The sequence below is a fragment of the Trichomycterus rosablanca genome, chromosome 12 (assembly GCF_030014385.1).
Source record: "Trichomycterus rosablanca isolate fTriRos1 chromosome 12, fTriRos1.hap1, whole genome shotgun sequence".
In the NCBI taxonomy this organism is placed as follows: domain Eukaryota; kingdom Metazoa; phylum Chordata; class Actinopteri; order Siluriformes; family Trichomycteridae; genus Trichomycterus; species Trichomycterus rosablanca.
Window position 1 is genome coordinate 12843032 of NC_085999.1, and position 22130 is coordinate 12865161.

The following is a 22130-nucleotide window of genomic DNA, read 5'->3' on the forward strand; positions in this document are numbered from 1 at the left end:
TACATGTTCACTTCCGGAAGGCGTCTCATAAGGGACCGTCACAATTTAACCAACTATAAAGAAAAACGTAGAGTCTGAATTTCTAGTGGGTTTTCAGAAATTTCATTGCAAATTGCATATAATGGAAATTAAACATCACCAAATATGTCATGAATTTATGTTTATTTAATAATTCTGTATTTTACAAACCCCCAATAATTTGTAATCCAATTTAACTGGTTTACACTTTATACTGTAGAACAGATCCCTAGCAAGGGATTAATAATCACATAAGTGTATCACTCTTAAAGCATGAACATGCTTATTTTTACGTATTTTTTTATCCTACAAGAAACAACTTTCTTAGCAGATTTGATAATGATATAAATACAGTATGTTCTTTCTGTGGGCTGGACACAGTACATGTTTGGCTTTTTGCTCTTTTGGACTTGCAGTTAGACAAAAGTGTTATTATATATTTTAAGCATTTCTTTATTGTTTAATAATAATAAGTGTTAATAAGAAGCGTATCACTATCACAATTTATTTAATAACTAAATAAATCTATTTTCCTCCTTTAGCTCAGATAGTCTGATAGCGCTGCTACTGACGTTCAGTAACACGGCAAGACCGAAGTAATCGAAAATGCACACATCATTTGAAATTGCGACAGAAAAAAATAATCCAAAACAAGAAACATGCAACATTAACATGTGTTCTCATATACTTTTGTACTTTAGAATTTACCTTTTGTAGTTACATTTATTAATTACATTTAGTTCACATAAAATTCTGCCGAATTTGTTGAATCGATTACGTTTGCCTTCATTGAATGCTACACATGGCGACTCGATGTGTATGATCGCGATATCCACTCGTTAAAAACTGAATATTGCCTATATGTAGTAAAAACAATCGACTTTAAGGGTAAGTCGGTAAATAATCAACATAATTAAATATTGCAAGCGTGGAAACTAAGCGGTTAGATTGCTGGATTGGTTGGATCACATTACATGCAGTACACGTGGGAATGAATTTCAGCCTTAAGCTTTACCACAACATGTAGTCCTGCAGCAGTCTCACAGAGCTGTACTAGTTCGTAATTATTGTTTTGTATTATTGTTTTATTATAATGTATTATTTAAATACAAAAACAACAAGTCCAGTTATCAGTTACTAATATATTCACTAGGATCTCTGGGTAAACTCTACTTTGATTTAGACGTGTCTAAAAGTGTGCTAATTGTATTCAAAACTTCTCCTCCAACTGTAGGACACTGATTTAAGCATGGGCTTGACTAAGCAGTACCTGCGCTATGTACCCAGCGCTGTGTTTGGGGTGATCGGCAGTCAGAAGGCGAACCTGGTGTTTGTGAGGCTGAGAGGAGGAGAACAGGGCCGATATGTGGCTGTAGGAGCCTGTGAACATGTCTTCATCTGGGATGTGCGCAAAGCTGAAAAGGTATTATTGCATTATTTAGAAGTGGATGTGATTTACAATTCTGTTCCAGGTCACTGCTTTTCAGAAAGGGATTTGTAATCTTGACCAAATACAATTAATGATTTTGGTCAAGATTCCAACAGTGGGGCTTGAACCAGTGACCTTCTGTTTACTGCCCATACCACTAGTAAACTTAGCATGTGTAGCATATAGGCAGACTACACTATAGCACAGTCATGGCCTATACACACATGAACACCACAGCCTGAAACATATTAGTGAAAATAGTCTACAATTATAGTTACATTGTGTATTAACATGAAGCACCAAAGTCAACATCAAAGAGCAGTTGTACAACTTTGCATTGAACTACATTTAATTTCTCTGGCAAATTGTATTTACCTGTATTTTGATAGTTGCTGTTAATCTCAACAAAATGAATGTAATTTTACATCCAAAAATCTGGTATAACAGAGCATCTACTGTGGGAATGCCACATTTTACTTAGCACATCACTAGTGAGTAGAAATGCACATTTACATTTTGAGGATTTCACCTAATTCATTTAAAAAATGAAATTATCTGGGTGCTCGGGTGGTGCAAATGGTTTATTATGCTATCCCACCAGTGCTGATATCCAGGTTTGAATTTCAGCTGCGCTTTCGACAGGTCTTCACAGACATTAATAACTTTGCTTGGGGAAAGAGGATGGGGGTATCTGAGGCCATGCGTTATAGTAGGGCACTGTGCAGGATCTTCCTGTGATAAAGTGGTGGATAAAAATGAAATGAAAATGATTAATTAATTTTCATGTTTAGACTTGTTGGACTGTTTGTGGCTTATCACAGCATGTTTAACATGTCAGTTTAAGTTTTAGTGTTTAAAGTTTTAATTTCCTGTTCATAGGTTCTGATTCTGGAGGGTAAGAAGCATGAGGTAACATATATGTGCCCCTCTCCTGATGGTCTTCACATAGCTGTGGGTTATGAGGATGGCAGTGTGCGCATTTTCAGCCTGTTAAATGGTGAAAGTAACATTTCCTTTAATGGACACAAATCCGCCATCACAGTCATGCACTACGATGGACTGGGAGCACGACTTGTTACTGGGTCAAAGGTGAAAAATTATTTCCACCAATCAATCACCAATTTTTTTTAAGCTTTTATTATTAATGCTTATCATGCTAAAATAATGATGTGTTTTGTTTCTGTAGGACACAGATGTAATTGTGTGGGACGTGATAAATGAATGTGGCTTGTACAGGCTTAAGGGGCACAAAGATGCCATAACACAAGCTTTGCTCTTAAAGAACAAAAATCTCCTAGTCACAAGGTTAGTCAAGATTCATTTTATGCATGTGTTGTATTAGAATATGAAATCATGCTAGTTTAAGTCATCACATAACTTATAATAATTATAACTATTGTACTCTGGTGAAAAATGTTTTCTATAGCACTGATCAACACTTGTAAAATGTAATTAAAACAAAAATCTGTGGTGTAATGTTTTGGCTGACCGGCTGGATTGTATCTTGTAAATATAAATACATTTTGAATATTTTTTGGTGATTTTATTTACAAAATATATTTAGGTTGGTCAGTGAAAACATTGTAAATCCTATCTTGTACAGTTTCTTGTATTTATTACATTTTACAAAATGTCCCAACTTTTCTAGAAATGCGATTTGGTATGGGGTATGTGGCATGACTAGAAAAATTATGTCAGCTGGTAAAACTGTTAAAACCACTGACCTGTTTTGCCATCTTTTAATCCCAGCTCGAAAGACAGCTTTGTTAAATGGTGGGATCTGGATACACAGCACTGTTTTAAGACCATGGTGGGCCATCGCAGTGAGGTGAGCACAATCTCTGTATAATACTTTTTCAAGTCAGAAATCTTCAGTTTGGCATTTTGAGACTGGATTGTTTGTTGGGCATTTTCACACTTGCTTGATTGTTTTAAACATGGTACATGTGGGTGTGTGAGGTTTTTGAAACAAGGTGCTGGTCTGGTGTTAGCTTTAAGTAAGCAACTTTGGATGGCTGTATGTGTAAAGTTGAATAAACATGTTACACTACTATCTGTTTCAGGTTTTACATTGGCCACACTGTACATAATTTTACTTTAGTCTCTGATATAACAAGATGATTTAACAACACATGTAAAGTTATTTTAAACACGAGTAACTTTCACATATAAAGAAATAAATAAAGCTCATGGGCCGTGCAGCAGTCATCACTATTGAGATCTTAAGCTCTCTATTTCAAATCTCAGTGGTACTATTGACCAGCAGGGCACCCACACAGACACAAATGGCTGTGTCTGAGGGTGGGAAAAGTCAAACGGTTTTCTTATTGCTGCAGCCATGTTGGAGGGGGCGTGTGATAGTATGCGGTTTTCCTCAGTCAGGGTAGGGGTCTGCAGCGGTAAAGAAAGTTGCAGTTGGGAATTAGACACAACTTCTTTAGATGATTAGCAAAGCAAAGAAGCATTGAGTAATTATGTGCACATAATCAAAAGAGATGTGAAAACCCAAATCAACAACTTTTAGGGTTAAAAGGTTTAATGTTATCCACTTCTGTATTGACAGTTTAGAATAAGCACAGTACTGATTTACTCTTTGTAGGTATGGGGAATGACTTTGTTGAACCAGGAAAACAGACTGCTGACTGGCTCGGCTGATAGTGAACTCAGAGCTTGGGACATTGACTACCTGGAGGAGGTAAACTGATAGCATTCAGACTGTTTGTTTATATAATGAACGATTTGTATGTTTTAATTGTTCCTAAGTGTATAGATACACAGAAAGTGGACAAAAGGTACTGGACTCATAATCAGAAGGTTGCTAATTCAAGTCACACCACTGCCAGGTTACCAGTGTTGGGTTCCTGAGCATGGTCCTTAACCCTTTTATGGTCACATTTGAAAAATGTAATTGTATTTTCATACTTAGATGATGGCAGTTACCTGTGTACACCTTAAAAAGTAATTCTCTTTTTTTTTTATATACATTGTCTCCAAAATTATTATTAGTTTTTAAATATTACCTACCTACCTGAATGACTTATAAATGTAATTGTCTGACTAGACCTACAGTCGACCTACAGTCGACCTACAGTCGACCTACAGTCGACCTACAGTCGACCTACAGTCGACCTACAGTCCTAAGACAGTGCTGAAGTTGAAATATAATGTGTGGACTCTTGGTATTTATTTATATAAAAGCCTAATTCAACCATCTCTTTTCAGGTTAAAGCAGTAGGAGAGCCAAGGGAAAAGAAAGGAAAAAGTCTTCTTGATGATGATGATGATAATGAAGATGAAGGTCCTAATGAAGAGCCAGAAGATGTAATACTCTGATGTTCTTTTTAATACCAGCATGCCTTATCAGCCAGTATTGCTAAAGCCAACTTAGAATTTAGATTGTGTTTAATATTTAGACTGTTCATCAAATCTGTCCTGTTCTGCAGAGGATCCTGAGCTGTAAGAAAGCTGGCTCTATTTTAAGAGAAGCCAGAGACAGGGTTGTGTCCCTGATCGCCGATCCCAAAGCTAAATTCGTGGCATGTCATGTAGGTATTTTCTGTGGTTGCAAATTTAACAATAATGTATTACTTCTAAATATCTTATGTTTTATTTATTCACATTATTTACGTTCTTAGGGCTTAGACAACAGTTTGGAGCTCTTTGCTGTCCTTCCAGAAGAAGAAATTCAGAAGAAAATGGAGAGAAAGCTAAAGAAAGCCAGAAAAAAGGCGAAGTATGCAACCAGGGTTTAGAACAATGCGTAATCAGATAACTGCAAGAAGTCAGATTTTATAATTATATGATCAACAAAGTTACGTGGATTCAATCTAATAATGGAAATCATTATCATGGTTAAAATCGGCCCGTACTCAGATTTTATACAGCAGTGTGTCTCTTTACCTGGTAGTTGACTTTATATAAATCAAATGGCCTATAATGAGAAAATGTATTATTTGTACCAGTAAGTGCAAATACTTACTACTTACTTTTTGATTGTAATAATTATCAGGGTACTAATTAAAGCTCTGAGGTCAAATTTTTGTAAAAACTGCCAGGCCAAAAAATTATTACGACACGCATTCACATTGTTCCGACAACCTTATGCAACAACATTTAGTTCCATTCAGAGTTGCATTAATCTCTGCCCAAAATCTTGTAACGGCGACGGGAGAGTCAGACCATTCTGTAAAGTCTTCTCCAGCACATCCTAAAGTCTTCTAAGTCTATAGGGTCAAGGTCAGGACTTAACCCTAATTGGTGGCCAGGTCATGTGTGAGTAATTCCTCATGCTCCCTGAAACACTCTCTCACAATTTAAGCCCACTGAATCTTGGCATTGTTATCCTGGAATTTGCCCATGCCATCAGGGATGAAAAAAGTCCAGTCATGGGATAACCTCATCATTTAGTACATTGAGTTAATCAGCTGATTTCATTTTATTGCCACATAACGTTTCTAAGCCTAGAACTGACCAACTGAATCAGTGGGTTTTATGCATGATTAGTGCATGTCTTCATGCACTTTACTTCTTTCTTTGACTTACCTATCACTCTGGAATATAATAACTTTGGGGTCATCGGACCATGTGACCTTTTACCATTCCTCCATAGTCCAATCTTTATGCTTCCTAGCAAAAATGAAAGGCTTTAAATTCTCATTGCATTGTGCATGTGGGAAATCTCTCTCTTTGATGTAAGTTCTTCTGTGTTTTTTTTAAGACTTTATTAAGCATTCAGGAATTTTTCAGACCACATTTCTTCCGCAACATTGATGGTTTACCTCTATCTGTACCACTTGCAGGTTTTGAACAGTTACAGTTCTTATCCCAATTTCAACCTCCTCTTCTGTTTTTTGTTTGATGCAGGCTAATGATTTGACCCTTATAAAACACAGTAGCATCTTTCCTGTGATCACATGATACATCTTCCAACATGGTTGTTTAAGAAATAATAAGCTACTTATATATATCTAACCAAGCTACGTACGTAAGCTATATACTTATTTAGTTGCAAAATACACATAATGCATTGCTCTTCTGTGTGGTCTCTGTCTGCCTATGTGCAAGTAGGGAAAGCTGAAAGAAATAATAAATGCTGTTTATGAATTATGAATGTGCTATTCATGAATGAAATCTGATCATGACTGCGGTATCATTATGCATTAACACACACTTAACTGCTGCTTCTGGTTTAGATCTCAGGAAGGTGGTGCTGATGCAGCAGATCCAGTTGTGGACAGAAAACTAACAGATGAGATACAGAAACTGGCCAGTATAAAAGCCTCCTCCAAGATCAGGTTAGAACACTTAAATATGATCCCTTAAAATAAATTATACTGCAGCATGGGTGTATCTGTGATGAAGTATATTTGATAACATATTATTTATAATCTATGTCTTTCTCAGGTCTGTGGACTGCATTCTGTCTTCAAATGGAGAAATGAAGGTTGCCTTGTTGCTACAGAACAATACTGTAGAGACGTACAGTGTAAAGACCACAGAGAAAACCCCTACAGGAACCAAAACCTCCCGGCTCACACTGGGTGGCCACCGCACAGATGCCAGAACTCTGGCTTTCAGCTCAGACAACATAGCAATCTTGTCTGCCTCTGCAGATACGGTCAAAGTGTGGAACAGGTTAGTCTAAGTGTGATTTTGTGGGTCCTAATTGTTTAAATATGGGCCTTAATTAGTATTGAATCTTAGCTCTGCCATCTGGCTGGGCTGGGCAGCTAGCTATATGAACAACGTTTGGCTGTTGTTCATAGAGGGTTAGGGAGCCGGATGGGGACCTCATAACTGATGCAATTACGACCTCTGCTGCTGATTGATGGCGTCTCCACAGAGTAGAGGAATAATGCTGATCAGGGTGTGGCTCTCCGTGCACAGGGCTGATTCGCATATAAACTCGGCTGGTGCAGGTGAAAAATGCAGTCGGCTACTGCTTACGTATCAGAGGGGAGGTGTCAGTTCGCTCTCCTCAATTAGGAGCGGGGTGGTCAGCACCAGTAGAGAGGAAGCATAACGCAATTGGGTAAAAACTATAGACGCACTAAAAATCGGAAGAAAAAGGGAGAACATGCATTAAAAATAAAAACAAAACTAGGTGTACACACACACAGGCAGAATTTGCTGTGCCTTGGTGTGGATCTAAAAGCGTTTCACTACAGGTGTTAGTATGGTGCATGGCATGTTTCTCCAGGCATGGTGCAGCTCTCTGGGAGGCTCTGCCACTGGCAGGTGGAACAATGCGGCCGGCTACTGGGCGTGTGGCAGTTTGGAAGATAATTATTAAGATTAAGAGATAATTAAGGTCAAATGCAAAACAAAAATGTATATTGTGTGCTGTCACTTACGGGAAGGACGTAGAAAAGGACACCAGTGCATTTATAAAAGAAAACTGAAGGTTTTCTAGTGTTATAATTATTGTCTACTGTGTTAACCAGTTAGATTTTGTAAAAACTGTAGGGGCTTGACAGATAACGGGCCTTGTAAGACTTGTCGGTGAGTTTGCCGACAGTGGTTGCAGTAAATGATTTGGTTTCTTCTACTCAACAGAAAGTCTTTTTTTTGTTTGTTTGTTTTCAGGTCAACCCTGCAGGTGATTCGCACCATGGCCTGCGAGTATGCCCTCTGTTCCCTGTTTGTGCCTGGAGATAGACAGATCATTATAGGAACTAAGGTATATCACACTGTTGTTCCAAAGGTTACAAAAAAGGTTGGAAGGATTAGGACCTGATTTGTGCTTCCATTCAAACAGGCTTCCAAAGTTAAAGTGTAACAACAGTTAAACAGTTAAAGTTAGTCACTTGCTGAAAAAGTTCCTTGGCTTTTAGTAACTTTTTAACTGAATTAAATTTGGCTGTTTATAGGGGAGTCGATGCTTTATGACTTCATTTTAAATCAACTACCATAAATATTGAGGTATTTTATCTGTTTTCATCTAAAGCATTTTGCATTAACAATTGATAACAAAGCCTTTACATTTTTTTACCTGGTTGCTACTTTCCTGTTTGATGGATAGTCATAAACCCTCTAACATTTTTGTTAACCACGGCCATGTCAGTTTTTTCAAATGTGATTTCAGGCAGCTTTCCAAAGAAGAGTAAATCAGGCCTTAGGTTAAAATGTTTATGTTTGTATATAATTTGTTTGGGTTTATTTCAGAGTGGAAACCTTCAGATCTTTGACCTGGCATCGGGCAGCTTGCTGGAGACAGTAAAAGCCCATGAGGGAGCTTTGTGGTCCATCTGTCTCTCTCCTGATCAGGTACTGTAAGACATTTAGTATACTATTAAAATATCGCAATACACTTATCTGAACTTGGATGAATGCGGCAATATACAGTTAATGTGAAAGATCTGGTTTAATAGTGGTAAACCTGCAAGAGTTAAAAAGAGTCAGGTCAATAACAATTTTAGTCAGGTGTTATTGTTTTAAAGAAGTAAAATTTATATTGCAGTTCCTTCAGGGATTTAGCATTTACTGATATTTCTACAATAAACATTTATTACACTGCATAATACCATTACAAGAATACAATTACTGTAGTAACTGCACTAGCAGGCTATATTAATTGGTTTAAATGAATAATATAAACTCACCAGTTATGAGTTCATCACTACAAAACTATAATGTTAAAAATCTATCTGAAAAACTGGTGGTACTGAGTCCTTCCCAGACTAGTTGTTAACTGTTCACCCAGTGTTTATGGTCAACATGCTAATTTTTGTCAGTAATGTTTGTGATGAAACACATTGGTGTGTGATCTGTGAAGTGTTTTATTTTTTTTGTTCCAACAACACGATCATATTCAATTTCAGCTGGTGGTGTTTTGTCTAGTCAAAATACTGACTGGCTACTGGTTAAAAAAGGCACCATGTTTGATAAGCTACGTCAGTTATTTTTTAAGCCTGCATCTGTGCTTTCTTCCTGTTTTGTCATTTGTGTTCTTAAATGAATGTACTGTGACCGGTTTTATGTCTGCATGTTATTCTGTTTTTAAATTTTTTGGTGTGTGTGTGTGTTTAGAGGGGCATTGTAACCGGAGGAGCTGATAAGACAGTGAAGTTCTGGGACTTTGAGCTAATAAAGGACAAGGAATCGGGACCAAACAAGTGAGACAAGACAGACTATTACTGTTGACTCTAGTTCTCACTGTATTTGTGTTTGGTCGTCTAGAGCTTATAAATATACATTTTCCGAATATTTCTGCAGGAGACTGACGGTGAAACACACTCGCACATTACAGTTGGATGAGGATGTACTGTGTGTGCGTTTAAGTCCTGATCAGAGACTGCTGGCTGTGTCTCTGCTTGACTGCACAATCAAAATATTTTACACAGATACACTAAAGGTATTTCACTCAGCCGTCCACAGCGTGGATACTTATGGGGCCAGAATGTGTAAATATGCATTAATCATTATGGGTCACTAGGGTGGTCTGTACATTAAACATACATTTACAATCGCTGGCCACTTTAGGGCTTAGGTTTTAGACTTGTTTTTAAAGATAAAATAAAGCAAAGGAACATGATATGCAGCATATTTATCACTTCTGTAAAATGCAGTTGAACACTTAATACAACTAAATGTTTAAAAAAATATTTGTTTTAATCTAACTGTGAATGTTTTGCTGTAATTAAAAATCGATGCCATTGGATTTGAGATACAGAAAAAAGTTTGTAAATAAATAGCATACCATACTGGAATCAAAAATTTTTACGTTCAGTGTACTTAGTAGTTCAATGTACTTTCAACAACAAGAAATACCCAACACAGCATTTTACAATATACATAATGTCCACAGTAGGAAAATGAATATACATATTTATTCAAGCTACTGAGCGATTTATATCACTAAAAAGTATATCTACAACATACTATATTAATGTCAGCACATTGCCTTTATAAAATTCTTCCAAAATCTGCACTAATACATGTATTGTTGTATTTTGAAAACCAGATCTAACTGAATACATGTTTTTCTCCTTCAGTTTTTCCTGTCTCTCTATGGACATAAACTGCCAGTGCTGTGCATGGACATTTCACATGTGAGTTCTTTACCAAACACTATTAGATCACAATATAAATGGCCAACCCGCTGTTATGAGTTTTCACAGCAGTTCTCAGTTAGTGTCCTTTTCATGGAAGTGCATGTATAGAATAAATAATGCCTATAGTAAAGCCACAATGATTATAGAGCCTGTGAAACTTGCCTTTGAAGATGCAGCCTAACTAAAATTGTTGCGTACTGCTGGTTTATGATATTGCACTAAACTGGCATCAAATAAAAAAAAATACACTAGTCCCATGATGCATTTCTTCTATTACACTACACGAGACACTTCTCGGCATTTATTTATTTTCTGTGTCTTATACTTGAAAACAGTAGATCCCATGATAGTATTTGTATTCTAGAAAAGGTAACAAAGTAATGAATTAATATTCAGTGATTCTAAAAGTTTGCCCTAATATACAGTGATTCTAAAAGTTCTAAGAGTTTGCCCTCTTTTTATTTTATTGCCATTTTGCAACACTTGTTTCAGACCTTTAAAGTAAATGTAGTAAAAAACAAGCTAATTACTTTTTAATGATTCTTTGTAAAAACAAACAAAAAAAAAACTTCAACCGGCCCGTGTTAAAAAAGCCAGCTTGTGTTAATTAAGGTAATATATCTGAAGGAGTCGTATCTCTGTATGACATTAAAAAAAGAGTATTTAATCATTTTAGGTTACAAAGCCATTTCTAAGGCCATTATTTCCAAAATAGAAATTCAGAACAGTACAAAATCTTTATACAAGTGACCACCCTACTGAAATTTCTCCAACAGCATATTGCTGAATATAGCATGCCAAAGTCTACAACAAACCTAAACCTATATGTACAGAACTGCAGGCCTTGCTCAGTTCTGATAAGAACTTAAAAAAAATGGTGATAAATGAATTTATAAAGGAACTATCTTTTGGATGATTAATGTTCCATATTTTGTTCAACCTACCCATCGTAGACTAAGTTTGGATGTCCATGTACTTTTGGTCTTAAAGTAAATTAACTCGGATTCTAGGCCTCAATTTATACCAGCAGAAAAATACACCATTTTTTATTTTCAAGACCTTATTGCAATTCCTTTACCGCTTAGCCAAAGAGGGCTTCTTTTACACCATTCAGCAGTGGACTGACTAACAGACATACCGTTAATGAAAAGTCATAATATGTCCTGTGTGAATTTCTCACCACTCGTGATGGTGCCTCAACCAGAGGTCTTACTTTGCAGCGACAATAAGGAGCCTTTTTATTTGAGACACAGCTAATTGTGTTAGACACCCAGCCAGGTAGCACCACTGAGATTTAAACTGAGATTTCTTTCAGTGCTACAGTTTATGCTTTGTAAAAATATGTGCATTCTAATATCACACAAACTGTATTTGTGCTTTAGGACAGTGCACTAATAGCCACTGGATCTGCAGACAGAAATGTAAAGGTCTGGGGTTTGGATTTCGGTGACTGCCATCGTTCAATGTTCGCACATGATGACAGGTAATAATTGTTTCTGTTTCTCATACAATATTGCTTCCCTGTCTCTGCAACAGAATATTCTCAGAGCTTAAATGACCTGGGTTACAGTGTGCAGGAGAATGTGTGTCCTCGCTGTTGGTGTATGACATAAGTGTGGTAATTTCCTCTGCGCAATCTGCTTTTAGTCAGTTGTTACGTTTGTCTGGTGTTAGTTCATCTCCTGTATGGTGAAAAGTCACAAGATGATGATGTCATTCCAGATGGTGAATATTTATCTTCTGCTTTTTTACTCTCTTCCTTTTTTTCTCTATTTCCAGTGTTATGTTTCTTCAGTTTGTCCCCAAAACCCATCTGTTCTTCACAGCGGGGAAGGACAGAAAGATCAAACAGTGGGATGCCGACAAGTTTGAGCACATTCAGACCCTGGAGGTGATTATTTTTTAATATAGTGCCTCACTCTCCTTATGCATGCTAAATAGATATGCTCAAGGTTACAGGGTAAAAACAGTCATTATTGACTTGCAGTTTACGTTGCAGTTTCGATAAACAGCAAAGGTTAACTGTCTTATGCAAGTTAAACAATTGATCTAATGCTTTAAAAGAAAACATACACAGGCATTACTACACTGTCAGCCTGACCTTTGACTTTGGTGCTTTCTTCCTCAGGGCCACCATGGTGAAGTGTGGTGCCTGGCTGTCAGTCCCAATGGAGACCACATCGTCTCTTCTTCTCATGATAAGTCCCTCAGGCTGTGGGAGAGAACCAGGGAGCCCATCATTTTAGAGGAGGAGAAAGAGATGGTGAGTCTCTATAAGCCAGAGAAAAATATTGACTATGTCACATGTTTTACTGGTGATCTGTTTTGTATCAGTCATCTCACAATTTAATAGCAAAGAATAGTCAGCGGAATTGACAGAAAATATTTGAAGCCAATCCAGGGTTTCAGGCCAATAAACCTGAATAGTGACCTACAAACCCCATTTCCCGAAAAAGCTGGGATATTTTGTAAAATGCAAACAAGAAGAATCTGTCATCTGTGAATATTATTAAAAATATTTATTTAACTGATATACATTGATGATATATTGAGTAATGCCTGCAGCACACTACAAAACGTTGGGACAGAGGCAAAATAGGAATGGAAAGTTTATTGAGTATTGAAGTTACAGTTTTCTACAATAAGCAGGCGCAAGCAATTGATAACAGAGGGAATAATTGGGTATAAAAGGAGGATCCACCAAAGCTGTGTGGAGTTTGCATGTTCCTACAGTCCAAAGACATGCAAGTGAGGTGAATTGGCGATACAAAATTGTCCATGACTGTATTTGACATTAAAAACTTGAACTTGTGTACCCAGTAATTACCTGTCATGTCATGAATGTAACCAAAGTGTGTAGAGTCTTAATAAAATAAATAAACGTCATTAACTCAGTACCATGTACTGGCCAACACTACACTGGTATTTGGTCCCATTCCCCTCTATTACTTTTAGATTAGAAATGTCTCTTGTATTTATTGTAGGTCTTTGTATTTATTGTACTGTTTTATTGTACTGTCTTTGTGTTGTGTTGCACACTGTTCGTTTCTTTAAGTACTTGTATATACAGGGGTTGGACAAAATAACTGAAACACCTGTCATTTTAGTGTGGGAGGTTTCATGGCTAAATTGGACCAGTCTGGTGGCCAATCTTCATTAATTGCACATTGCACCAGTAAAAGCAGAGTGTGAAGGTTCAATTAGCAGGGTAAGAGCACAGTTTTGCTCAAAATATTGCAATGCACACAACATTATGGGTGACATACCAGAGTTCAAAAGAGGACAAATTGTTGGTGCACGTCTTGCTGGCGCATCTGTGACCAAGACAGCAAGTCTTTGTGATGTATCAAGAGCCACGGTATCCAGGGTAATGTCAGCGTACCACCAAGAAGGACAAACCACATCCAACAGGATTAACTGTGGACGCAAGAGGAAGCTGTCTGAAGGGATGTTCGGGTGCTAACCCGGATTGTATCCAAAAAACATAAAACCACGGCTGCCCAAATCACGGCAGAATTAAATGTGCACTTCAACTCTCCTGTTTCCACCAGAACTGTCCGTCGGGAGCTCCACAGGGTCAATATACACGGCCGGGCTGCTATAGCCAAACCTTTGGTCACTCGTGCCAATGCCAAACGTCGGTTTCAATGGTGCAAGGAGCGCAAATCTTGGGCTGTGGACAATGTGAAACATGTATTGTTCTCTGATGAGTCCACCTTTACTGTTTTCCCCACATCCGGGAGAGTTACGGTGTGGAGAAGCCCCAAAGAAGCGTACCACCCAGACTGTTGCATGCCCAGAGTGAAGCATGGGGGTGGATCAGTGATGGTTTGGGCTGCCATATCATGGCATTCCCTTGGCCCAATACTTGTGCTAGATGGGCGCGTCACTGCCAAGGACTACCAAACCATTCTGGAGGACCATGTGCATCCAATGGCGGTGCCGTGTATCAGGATGACAATGCACCAATACACACAGCAAGACTGGTGAAAGATTGGTTTGATGAACATGAAAGTGAAGTTGAACATCTCCCATGGCCTGCACAGTCACCAGATCTAAATATTATTGAGCCACTTTGGGGTGTTTTGGAGAAGCGAGTCAGGAAACGTTTTCCTCCACCAGCATCACGTAGTGACCTGGCCACTATCCTGCAAGAAGAATGGCTTAAAATCCCTCTGACCACTGTGCAGGACTTGTATATGTCATTTCCAAGACGAATTGACGCTGTATTGGCCGCAAAAGGAGGCCCTACACCATACTAATAAATTATTGTGGTCTAAAACCAGGTGTTTCAGTTATTTTGTCCAACCCCTGTAGCTTCTCTTGACTCTAAAAAGAAAGGAAAACTATATAATTGTTAAACATAGTTATAAAAGCACTGAAAATATAAAAAAAATGATAAAGCCCATATTAATACATCTATATAATAAAAGTTTTTTTAACATATATCTCCAAACAGCTAAAATTTAAAATATATCTGATTTTCAGGAACGAGAGGCAGAATTTGAAGAATCCTTGGCCAAAGGAGATGAGCCTGTGGTATGTACATCTCTCTTCAAATATGACAGATCTCTGTGCTTATGTATGTTCTTGATTCTGAAATCGGACTTATTGCATTCCTCATATTTATTTGTCAGGTCCCCGGAGAGACCAAAGGAGAGGCAGAACCTGCTGGAAAGAAGACTGTAGAGACTGTGAAAGCTGTGAGTTACCCAGAACCTGGGATTCCTCTTCTTAGTTATATAAAACACAAAGTTTAATGTTTTTGTTTCTGTGCAATGTATGACAAATAAATTTGTTTTGCCTCTTGTTCTAGGCGGAGCGTATTATGGAGGCCCTGGAGCTCTACAGAGAGGAGAGCACAAAGCTGAATGAGCACAGGGCTGCCTGTGAGGCAGCAGGAAAGGAGGTATGGATGATTTTAGCATTTGCAGTAATTTCTGAGGATGTGCCAAATAACAGGGAACTATGTGGTTTAATCGTATGAGTCCCCTCAATACACCCCCACCCCCCTTGTAAAGTTTGCTTAATTACTGACGTGTCTTTGTTTTTTAGTTACCTCCACCAAAAATGAACCCCATTCTTGTGGCCTGTGGAAATATATCGGTAAGAGATTTGTGGATTTCAAAAATCTCTGATTTAAAAACTTTCATCTACATTACACACAAAATTACTTGAATTCTCTGTCAAATATACACTCACATAGCACTTTATTAGGTATACCTCTCTAGTATGATTTTTTTTCCCACCTTCATTTTCCAATCTTGTCATTTCCAATTCCTCAATGTAAATTTGCTGATGCTTGCACAAGCCCTGATCTGATTAAGGAGGCCCGGATCACCACACACCCCCTTCGACACATGTTCAATCTGTGGCCACTTCTTATCATCTGCCCACATAGAAACGTATAGCATATGAAGAGCCTTGTTAAGCCCCCACTCATGCAGGTGCCCCGACCAGTCCTGAAGATTACATATCGCAGTGGGATGTGATCCTGTCTGTAGGGCTGAAACGATTCCTTGAGAAACTCGAGTAATTCAATTATTAAATATCATCGATTCAAATTTTTTGCATCGCGGCATCGTTTAATCCATACAACTATATACAGTTCACGGTGTTTTCGCACTGACGACTTTCACTTTCACAACGTGTTCATGCTGTGGGCAGGTGACGTGCATCCCAAATCTCATACCTAATCAGTACCTAAACCAGGTACTTTTCACGTACAGATCAATTAATACTATGTATTTGAACACACTTGCCGCTCCTGCGTACTGTTCAGTATGAAAGTAGCGATTTGAAACACAGCCGAGATTTGATAACGCGGACTGTATACATTTTAAAAGTGATTTATTTTTGTTTTTGCATTTGTCATTTTCTCTTTAAACTGTCCTGTATGCAAGGAATAAAAATGTACAGTTTAAGAGACATCTTATTTAATCTTATATGTATTTATTTTAAGCAAAAGTATTTCTTATCCGATTACTCAGATTAATCACTGGAATAATTGATAGAATACTTGATTACAAAAATAATCGATAGCTGCAGCCCTACCTGTCTGACCTTCCTGTCCTCAAACACGGCAAGTTGTGTCGGTGGCTCTGCTGAGACTTGAACTCACCATGTCAAACACTTTGCAGCGGTGCGCTAGAGCGGTAGACCGCTGCGCCACCTGAGCGCCTTTATTCATTGATTTTTATGAGCTACACTTCCATACATATGACCTTTGTGGTTATACAGGTACTAACTGTAGCCCATTTGTTGCTTTTTACACTTTGTCATCCTCCTACACCCCATTTATCAATTTAATGAGACACCCATAGGACCCCTACTAACCAGATTGTGTTTGGGAACAGTAATGAACTGTAACTGCATGTTAGTGTGTGATGTTCTGGTATGAGTGTATTAGGTGCAGCAGTGTTGTTGGGATTTTTAAATACTACTTAAAAGTACTGGCCTCCTTATAAGGAACACGTGCACTGTTAGTCTCTAACTAGACAGTTACAATTAGAGCTGTATTGATCTATCTTTTAGTAGTGGACACTTTCTGATCTTAGGACACTTAGTCCCAACAGCACTGCTGAACCTGCTACACTTATAACAGTACAACACACTACTGTGTCATTACCATGTTAGTGTCATTGCAGTACTGTGAATGGCCTACAACTAAAAAAAAATCCTGTCAGTTGGGGTTCTGTGTGGTCCCTGTCGATTAATAAAGAGAATACAGGGGGCGACAGAGTCTACAGAACAACATATGGACTACAGCAAATTTCATTAGTATTGTAGGTCTTATTGAAATAATGATGTACATACCAGATAGGTGTAACCTGCGAGTGTAAATGTGTAAATACTTGATGGTACCATGGCTTTTGCTGTGTATTGGTGCTAACATATTCTTATCTGGTACCTGCAGCCCTCCGGATATGTTCTGGATGTCATAAAAAAGGTTCGGTCCAGGTAGGGGAACATTTACTATTTATCCTTTATGTGCAATAGTCAGAGCTTACTTTATAAACTGTAACTATCATATGAAAATGTACAGACAGTGAAGGTTTATGATTTACTCCTGATCTACTGTTATGTTAATATTGGATATATGTACTAGTGGTAGCACAGTGACAGCTGTTTATGTTAATGCAACACAGCTCCAGTAATCCAGGTTCAATCCTCACCTTTAGTTATGTCTTCATTCATTCATTCATTCATTGGCTGTTTTACCACTGCTATATCAGATTCAGGGTAGCAGTGAGTTTAGTTTACTGAGTGTAAGGTACACCCTGGATAGGTCTTCAGTCCATCACAGGGTGCGCACACACAAACACAGTAACATCTAGAGCAATTTTAGTAGCTTTAATTTACCTGACTGCATGTCTTTGGATCATGGGAGGAAACTGGAGCTCCTAGAGGAAACCCACATGGGGGGGACCTGCAAACCACACAGAAAGAACCCAGATCGTTCCACTTCGGACGTGAACCCATGACGTTCTTGCTGTGACGGGGCAAGTGATACCCACTGTGTCTCCCTAGTCATGTCTTTCAATTGGTTAATCTCCAGCCAGGTTGGAAATGTTCTTTTAATGTCAGTGTGTCAAGTAGTAATTACTTTGTTCATGTGACCACTTGCTTTATTAAATTCCTAGTGACAACTCTTCCCAAATCTAGAATATACTTTGAGCTTATAAAAAAAGTAAATATTTTTAAAAATGTACCTGTGTTGTGATGCTTAAAATATTGTTGTTTTTTTTCTTAGTGAGTTGGAGGTCTCTCTGCTGGTGCTGCCCTTCCCCTACATCCCTGACCTGCTCTCACTCTTCAATGCATATATAAAACAGGGCCTAGAGGTGGAACTGGTCTGCCGTTGCCTTTTCTTCCTGCTTAGGTATTTACCACTGAATTAAACACACTACATATAACAATACAGAGTGCCTATGCAGTAACAGTAGGCATTTTTACTACAGCTTTTCACAAGTTTGAAATAGTCCTAATCAGCAAACAAGTTTGTTGAAAGTAGGTGTATCTTAAGTGTGCACATCAGTTGTCGTCATATCTGTATTTTTTTTATTGCTGATAGCAAGTTTAATATAATTTTTTTGAATTTTGCATTTTTTTTTGCTCCTGACCAAGGAGAAACCAGTGACTAACACACTCCCCCTCCGACATGTGCAATAGCCGGCAACTTCTTTTCACCTGCATGAGGCGGGTTCAGATGAGGCTTTGTCTCGCACCTACAGTGGTGTTCAAAAAAATAGCAGTGATTTTAAAAAAGCGAATAAAGCACAAAATCATTATAATAACTTTTATTTCCATAAATGCAAATGCACTGAAAATACTACACTTTCAATTCTAAATCAAAACATTAACAAAATTTAGTCAGTTTGTGTTAATCCTTTACAGAAAATTAAGAAAAATGAATATTAGGCTGTTCAAAATAATAGCAGTGCCAGCATTTTTCTTTAAAAACTCAAAAAATGTATTTATAACATGAAAAAATGTTTGAGGTTTCACTTTACTTTAAATTACTGAACTAATATTTAGTGGCAGAACAATTGTTTCCGAGATCTGTGTTGCATGGAGTCAACCAACTTCTGGCACCTCTGAACAGGTATTCCAGTCCAGGATGATTAGACATTCCACAGTTCTTCTGCAATTTTGGGTTTTGCCTCAAAAAAACGCGTTTCAGATATCAGCCCACAAGTTCTCTATGAGATTGAAGTCAGGAGATTGGGCTGGTCACTCTATTACCTCAGTCTTGTTTGTCTGTAACCAAGATGTTTTGGGTCATTGTCATGTTGAAACACCCATTTTAAGGACATTTCTTCTTCAACATAGGGCAACATGATCTCCTCAAGTATTCTGATATATTTAAATTGATCCATGATCCCTCGTATGCGATAAATAGACGTAACACCATGGTATGATAAACATCCCCATATCATCATTTTGTACCACCGTGCTTTACTGTCTTCACAGTGAACTTTGGCTTGAATTCAGTGCTTGGGGGTCGTCTGACATACTGTCTACGGCCACTAGACCCAAAAAGAACAATTTTGCTTTCACCAGTCCACAAAACGTTGAGCCATTTCTCTTTGGACCAGTCAATGTGTTCCTTGGCAAATGTTAACCCATTCAGGACACGTCTTTATCTTAACAACGGGACTTTGCAAGGAGTTCTTGCTGGTAAATTGGCTTCACTTAATCATCTTCTGTACTCACTGGTAAATTTAGATGTTCCTTGATCTTTCTGGAGGTGATCATTGACTGAGTATTTGCTATTTTGGCTAATCTTCGATCCAATTGAACAGTAGTTCCACGCTTCCTTCTGTATCTTTCAGGTGTTGGTTGTCACTTCAAGGCATTTGAGATCATTTTAGCTGAGCAGCCAATAATTTGCTGCACTTCTCTGTATGTTTTTTCTCTCTACAATCAACTTTTTAATCAAAGTACGCTGTTCATCAGAACAATGTCTGGAACAACCCATTTTACCCAGTATTTCAGAAGGAAATGCGCTATGACCAACCTGTGCAACATTTGCCATCATCCTACCTTAAATAAGGGCCAAAACTGACACCCGTTCTTCTGCAGAATGAATGACTTCACCAATTGAACTCCTCACTGCTATTATTTTGAACAAGCCCCTTTCAATCAATGCTTAGATTACTCAGAATGAGTGGGATGCATGTCCTAATTGTTGGGTTTGTTTTGTTTTCATTACTCTACTACACTTTCAAGTCAATTTTTTGCTATGTAGAAATAGCATTTCTACTAAAAACAGTGATTTATCAGGTTAATGGTGTTGGACTGCTATTATTTTGAACACTACTGTATATAATCTTCATTATTCCCTGTCTCAGTGGAGGTGCCATTGATCAGTCAGCAGTATATGCATCAGTTATAAAAAATCCATTCATTGCCTTTGTGCCACCCAATCACCAACAGCACGAGTACCAGTATCAAGGACAATACAGATATGAAAATGTAACAAGGCCAAATAAATGCAAAAATAACAGTACACAAAACATACTAACATCAAACACAAAACATACTATAAAAACTGTATCACGGCTGTGCTGAGAATTATTCACTAAATTTTCTTTGTAAGTAAATAAATGAGTGCACATGACTAGAATAAAGTGTTTTTTTTATTATAGGGTTTATTTAAACTTTGATTTAAATTCATTTTGTTTGTTCTATTTTAAAGAATTCACTTTGGCCAGATCACTAGTAACCAAATGCTGCTGTCAGTCATTGATGAGCTGAGGACAAACACAATCACCAAAGTGCGAGAGATCAGGGTATGTCGATTTTCCTGACCAACCTTCACATATTGTTTGTACCACACATTATTTAAGCATGTTAAAATCCACTTTTTTTAGGATGTGCTGGGTTTTAACAGTGCCGGCCTACAGTTCCTACAGCGGGAGATTGAGGGCAAGGAAGATGTGATGTTCTTTGCTGATGCTACAGGTCAGTTTGAGGAGAAGAAAAGGAAGAGGAGAAAGCGAGAAAGGGCCATACTGACCATCACATAAACCAGCTCACAAAAAAACATCAATTTAGAAATGTCACTTTGGACTTTTCATTGTTTTTCCTCCTCAATTCCATTAAAATAAAATCTAAAGAGTGTCTTTTTAAAGGATTTGATTTGTAATTGTTGAAATAATCAAGAATTGGATCAAACCACTGTTTTAGTCTTTATTCATTCATCTAACACCCCTTAATCCTGGTTAAGGTCCTGGTAGATACTGATTTTGTTCCAGGAAACACTGGGAGCAAGGCAGAAATACAACAGGTAGGTAAAAGAAGGCCTATGTGAGCACTGGGAGTACCCGGTAATAAACTGTTTAAGGACCAGTGTGCTGCACTGTTGGTTTAATCTTGAATCAACATGTCAAGGCTGTAAACAGATGTTGGGACCATAAGGAATTGTGAATAATTATATGCACAGAACAATGGTAAAAGTAACAGTGATGAAGTAAAGCTTTCTTTACCAATGCTATTTGGTTTGATAGTCCATGCCACTGAACACAAGATATATTGTGTAAATATAGGATTATAAAAACATTGGCACAAGAAGTTGTGTTATGTAGGTGGGAGCGGCCAACTGAATCTAAAAATGTGAATTAATGATTTAAATAAATGTGAGCACACACACACTAAAATAAATGGCTCAAATGAGCAATTTCTTCCTGGCAGCAATGTTACCAACAAAACTGTACTTTCTTTTAGCTGCTGTTGCTGGTGCTGAATGATCACTGCACGGCAGCAGTGTTATAATGTCCTACATGCATTTTGACGTTATGGTGTAATGAAGCTTCCAAAAAGATGTTCTTTTCAATTTGTGCACAGTGCTTCTGGTGCAGGGTGGCACAGTGGCTCGGTGGGTAGCATTGTCACCTCACAGCAAGTAGGGCCTGGGTTTGTTTTCCAAGTGGAGCGGTCTGGGTTCCTATCATGTGGGTTTCCTCTGGGGGCTCCGGTTTCTTCCCACAGTCCAAAGACCATAATGAAATGTGGAGTTAATTGGAGGCACTAAAATTGCCCTTGGATGTGTTTGTGTGTATGTCTGCCCTGCGATGTCCAGGGATTGAGAGCTGGGATAGTCTCCAGCACCCCCCATTACCCTGATT

At 38.0% G+C, this 22130-nt stretch overlaps 1 protein-coding gene across 1 annotated transcript; it reads left to right on the top strand.

The window, feature by feature from the left end:
- The first annotated feature begins 822 nt into the window (after positions 1 to 822).
- On the top strand, positions 823 to 21180 carry wdr3 (WD repeat domain 3). The gene is made up of 27 exons (XM_063006298.1): positions 823 to 906; positions 1253 to 1441; positions 2327 to 2536; positions 2634 to 2752; positions 3197 to 3275; positions 4047 to 4142; positions 4670 to 4768; positions 4891 to 4992; positions 5083 to 5180; positions 6640 to 6741; positions 6851 to 7081; positions 8033 to 8126; positions 8612 to 8713; positions 9476 to 9561; positions 9662 to 9800; positions 10441 to 10497; positions 11883 to 11983; positions 12280 to 12391; positions 12629 to 12763; positions 14989 to 15039; positions 15138 to 15203; positions 15317 to 15409; positions 15556 to 15606; positions 17417 to 17460; positions 18254 to 18382; positions 20702 to 20795; positions 20877 to 21180. Exons 2-27 carry the CDS (start codon positions 1268 to 1270, stop codon positions 21030 to 21032), a joined length of 2820 nt encoding a protein of 939 aa, XP_062862368.1. The 5' UTR covers positions 823 to 906; positions 1253 to 1267; the 3' UTR covers positions 21033 to 21180.
- Positions 21181 to 22130: the final 950 nt, after the last annotated feature.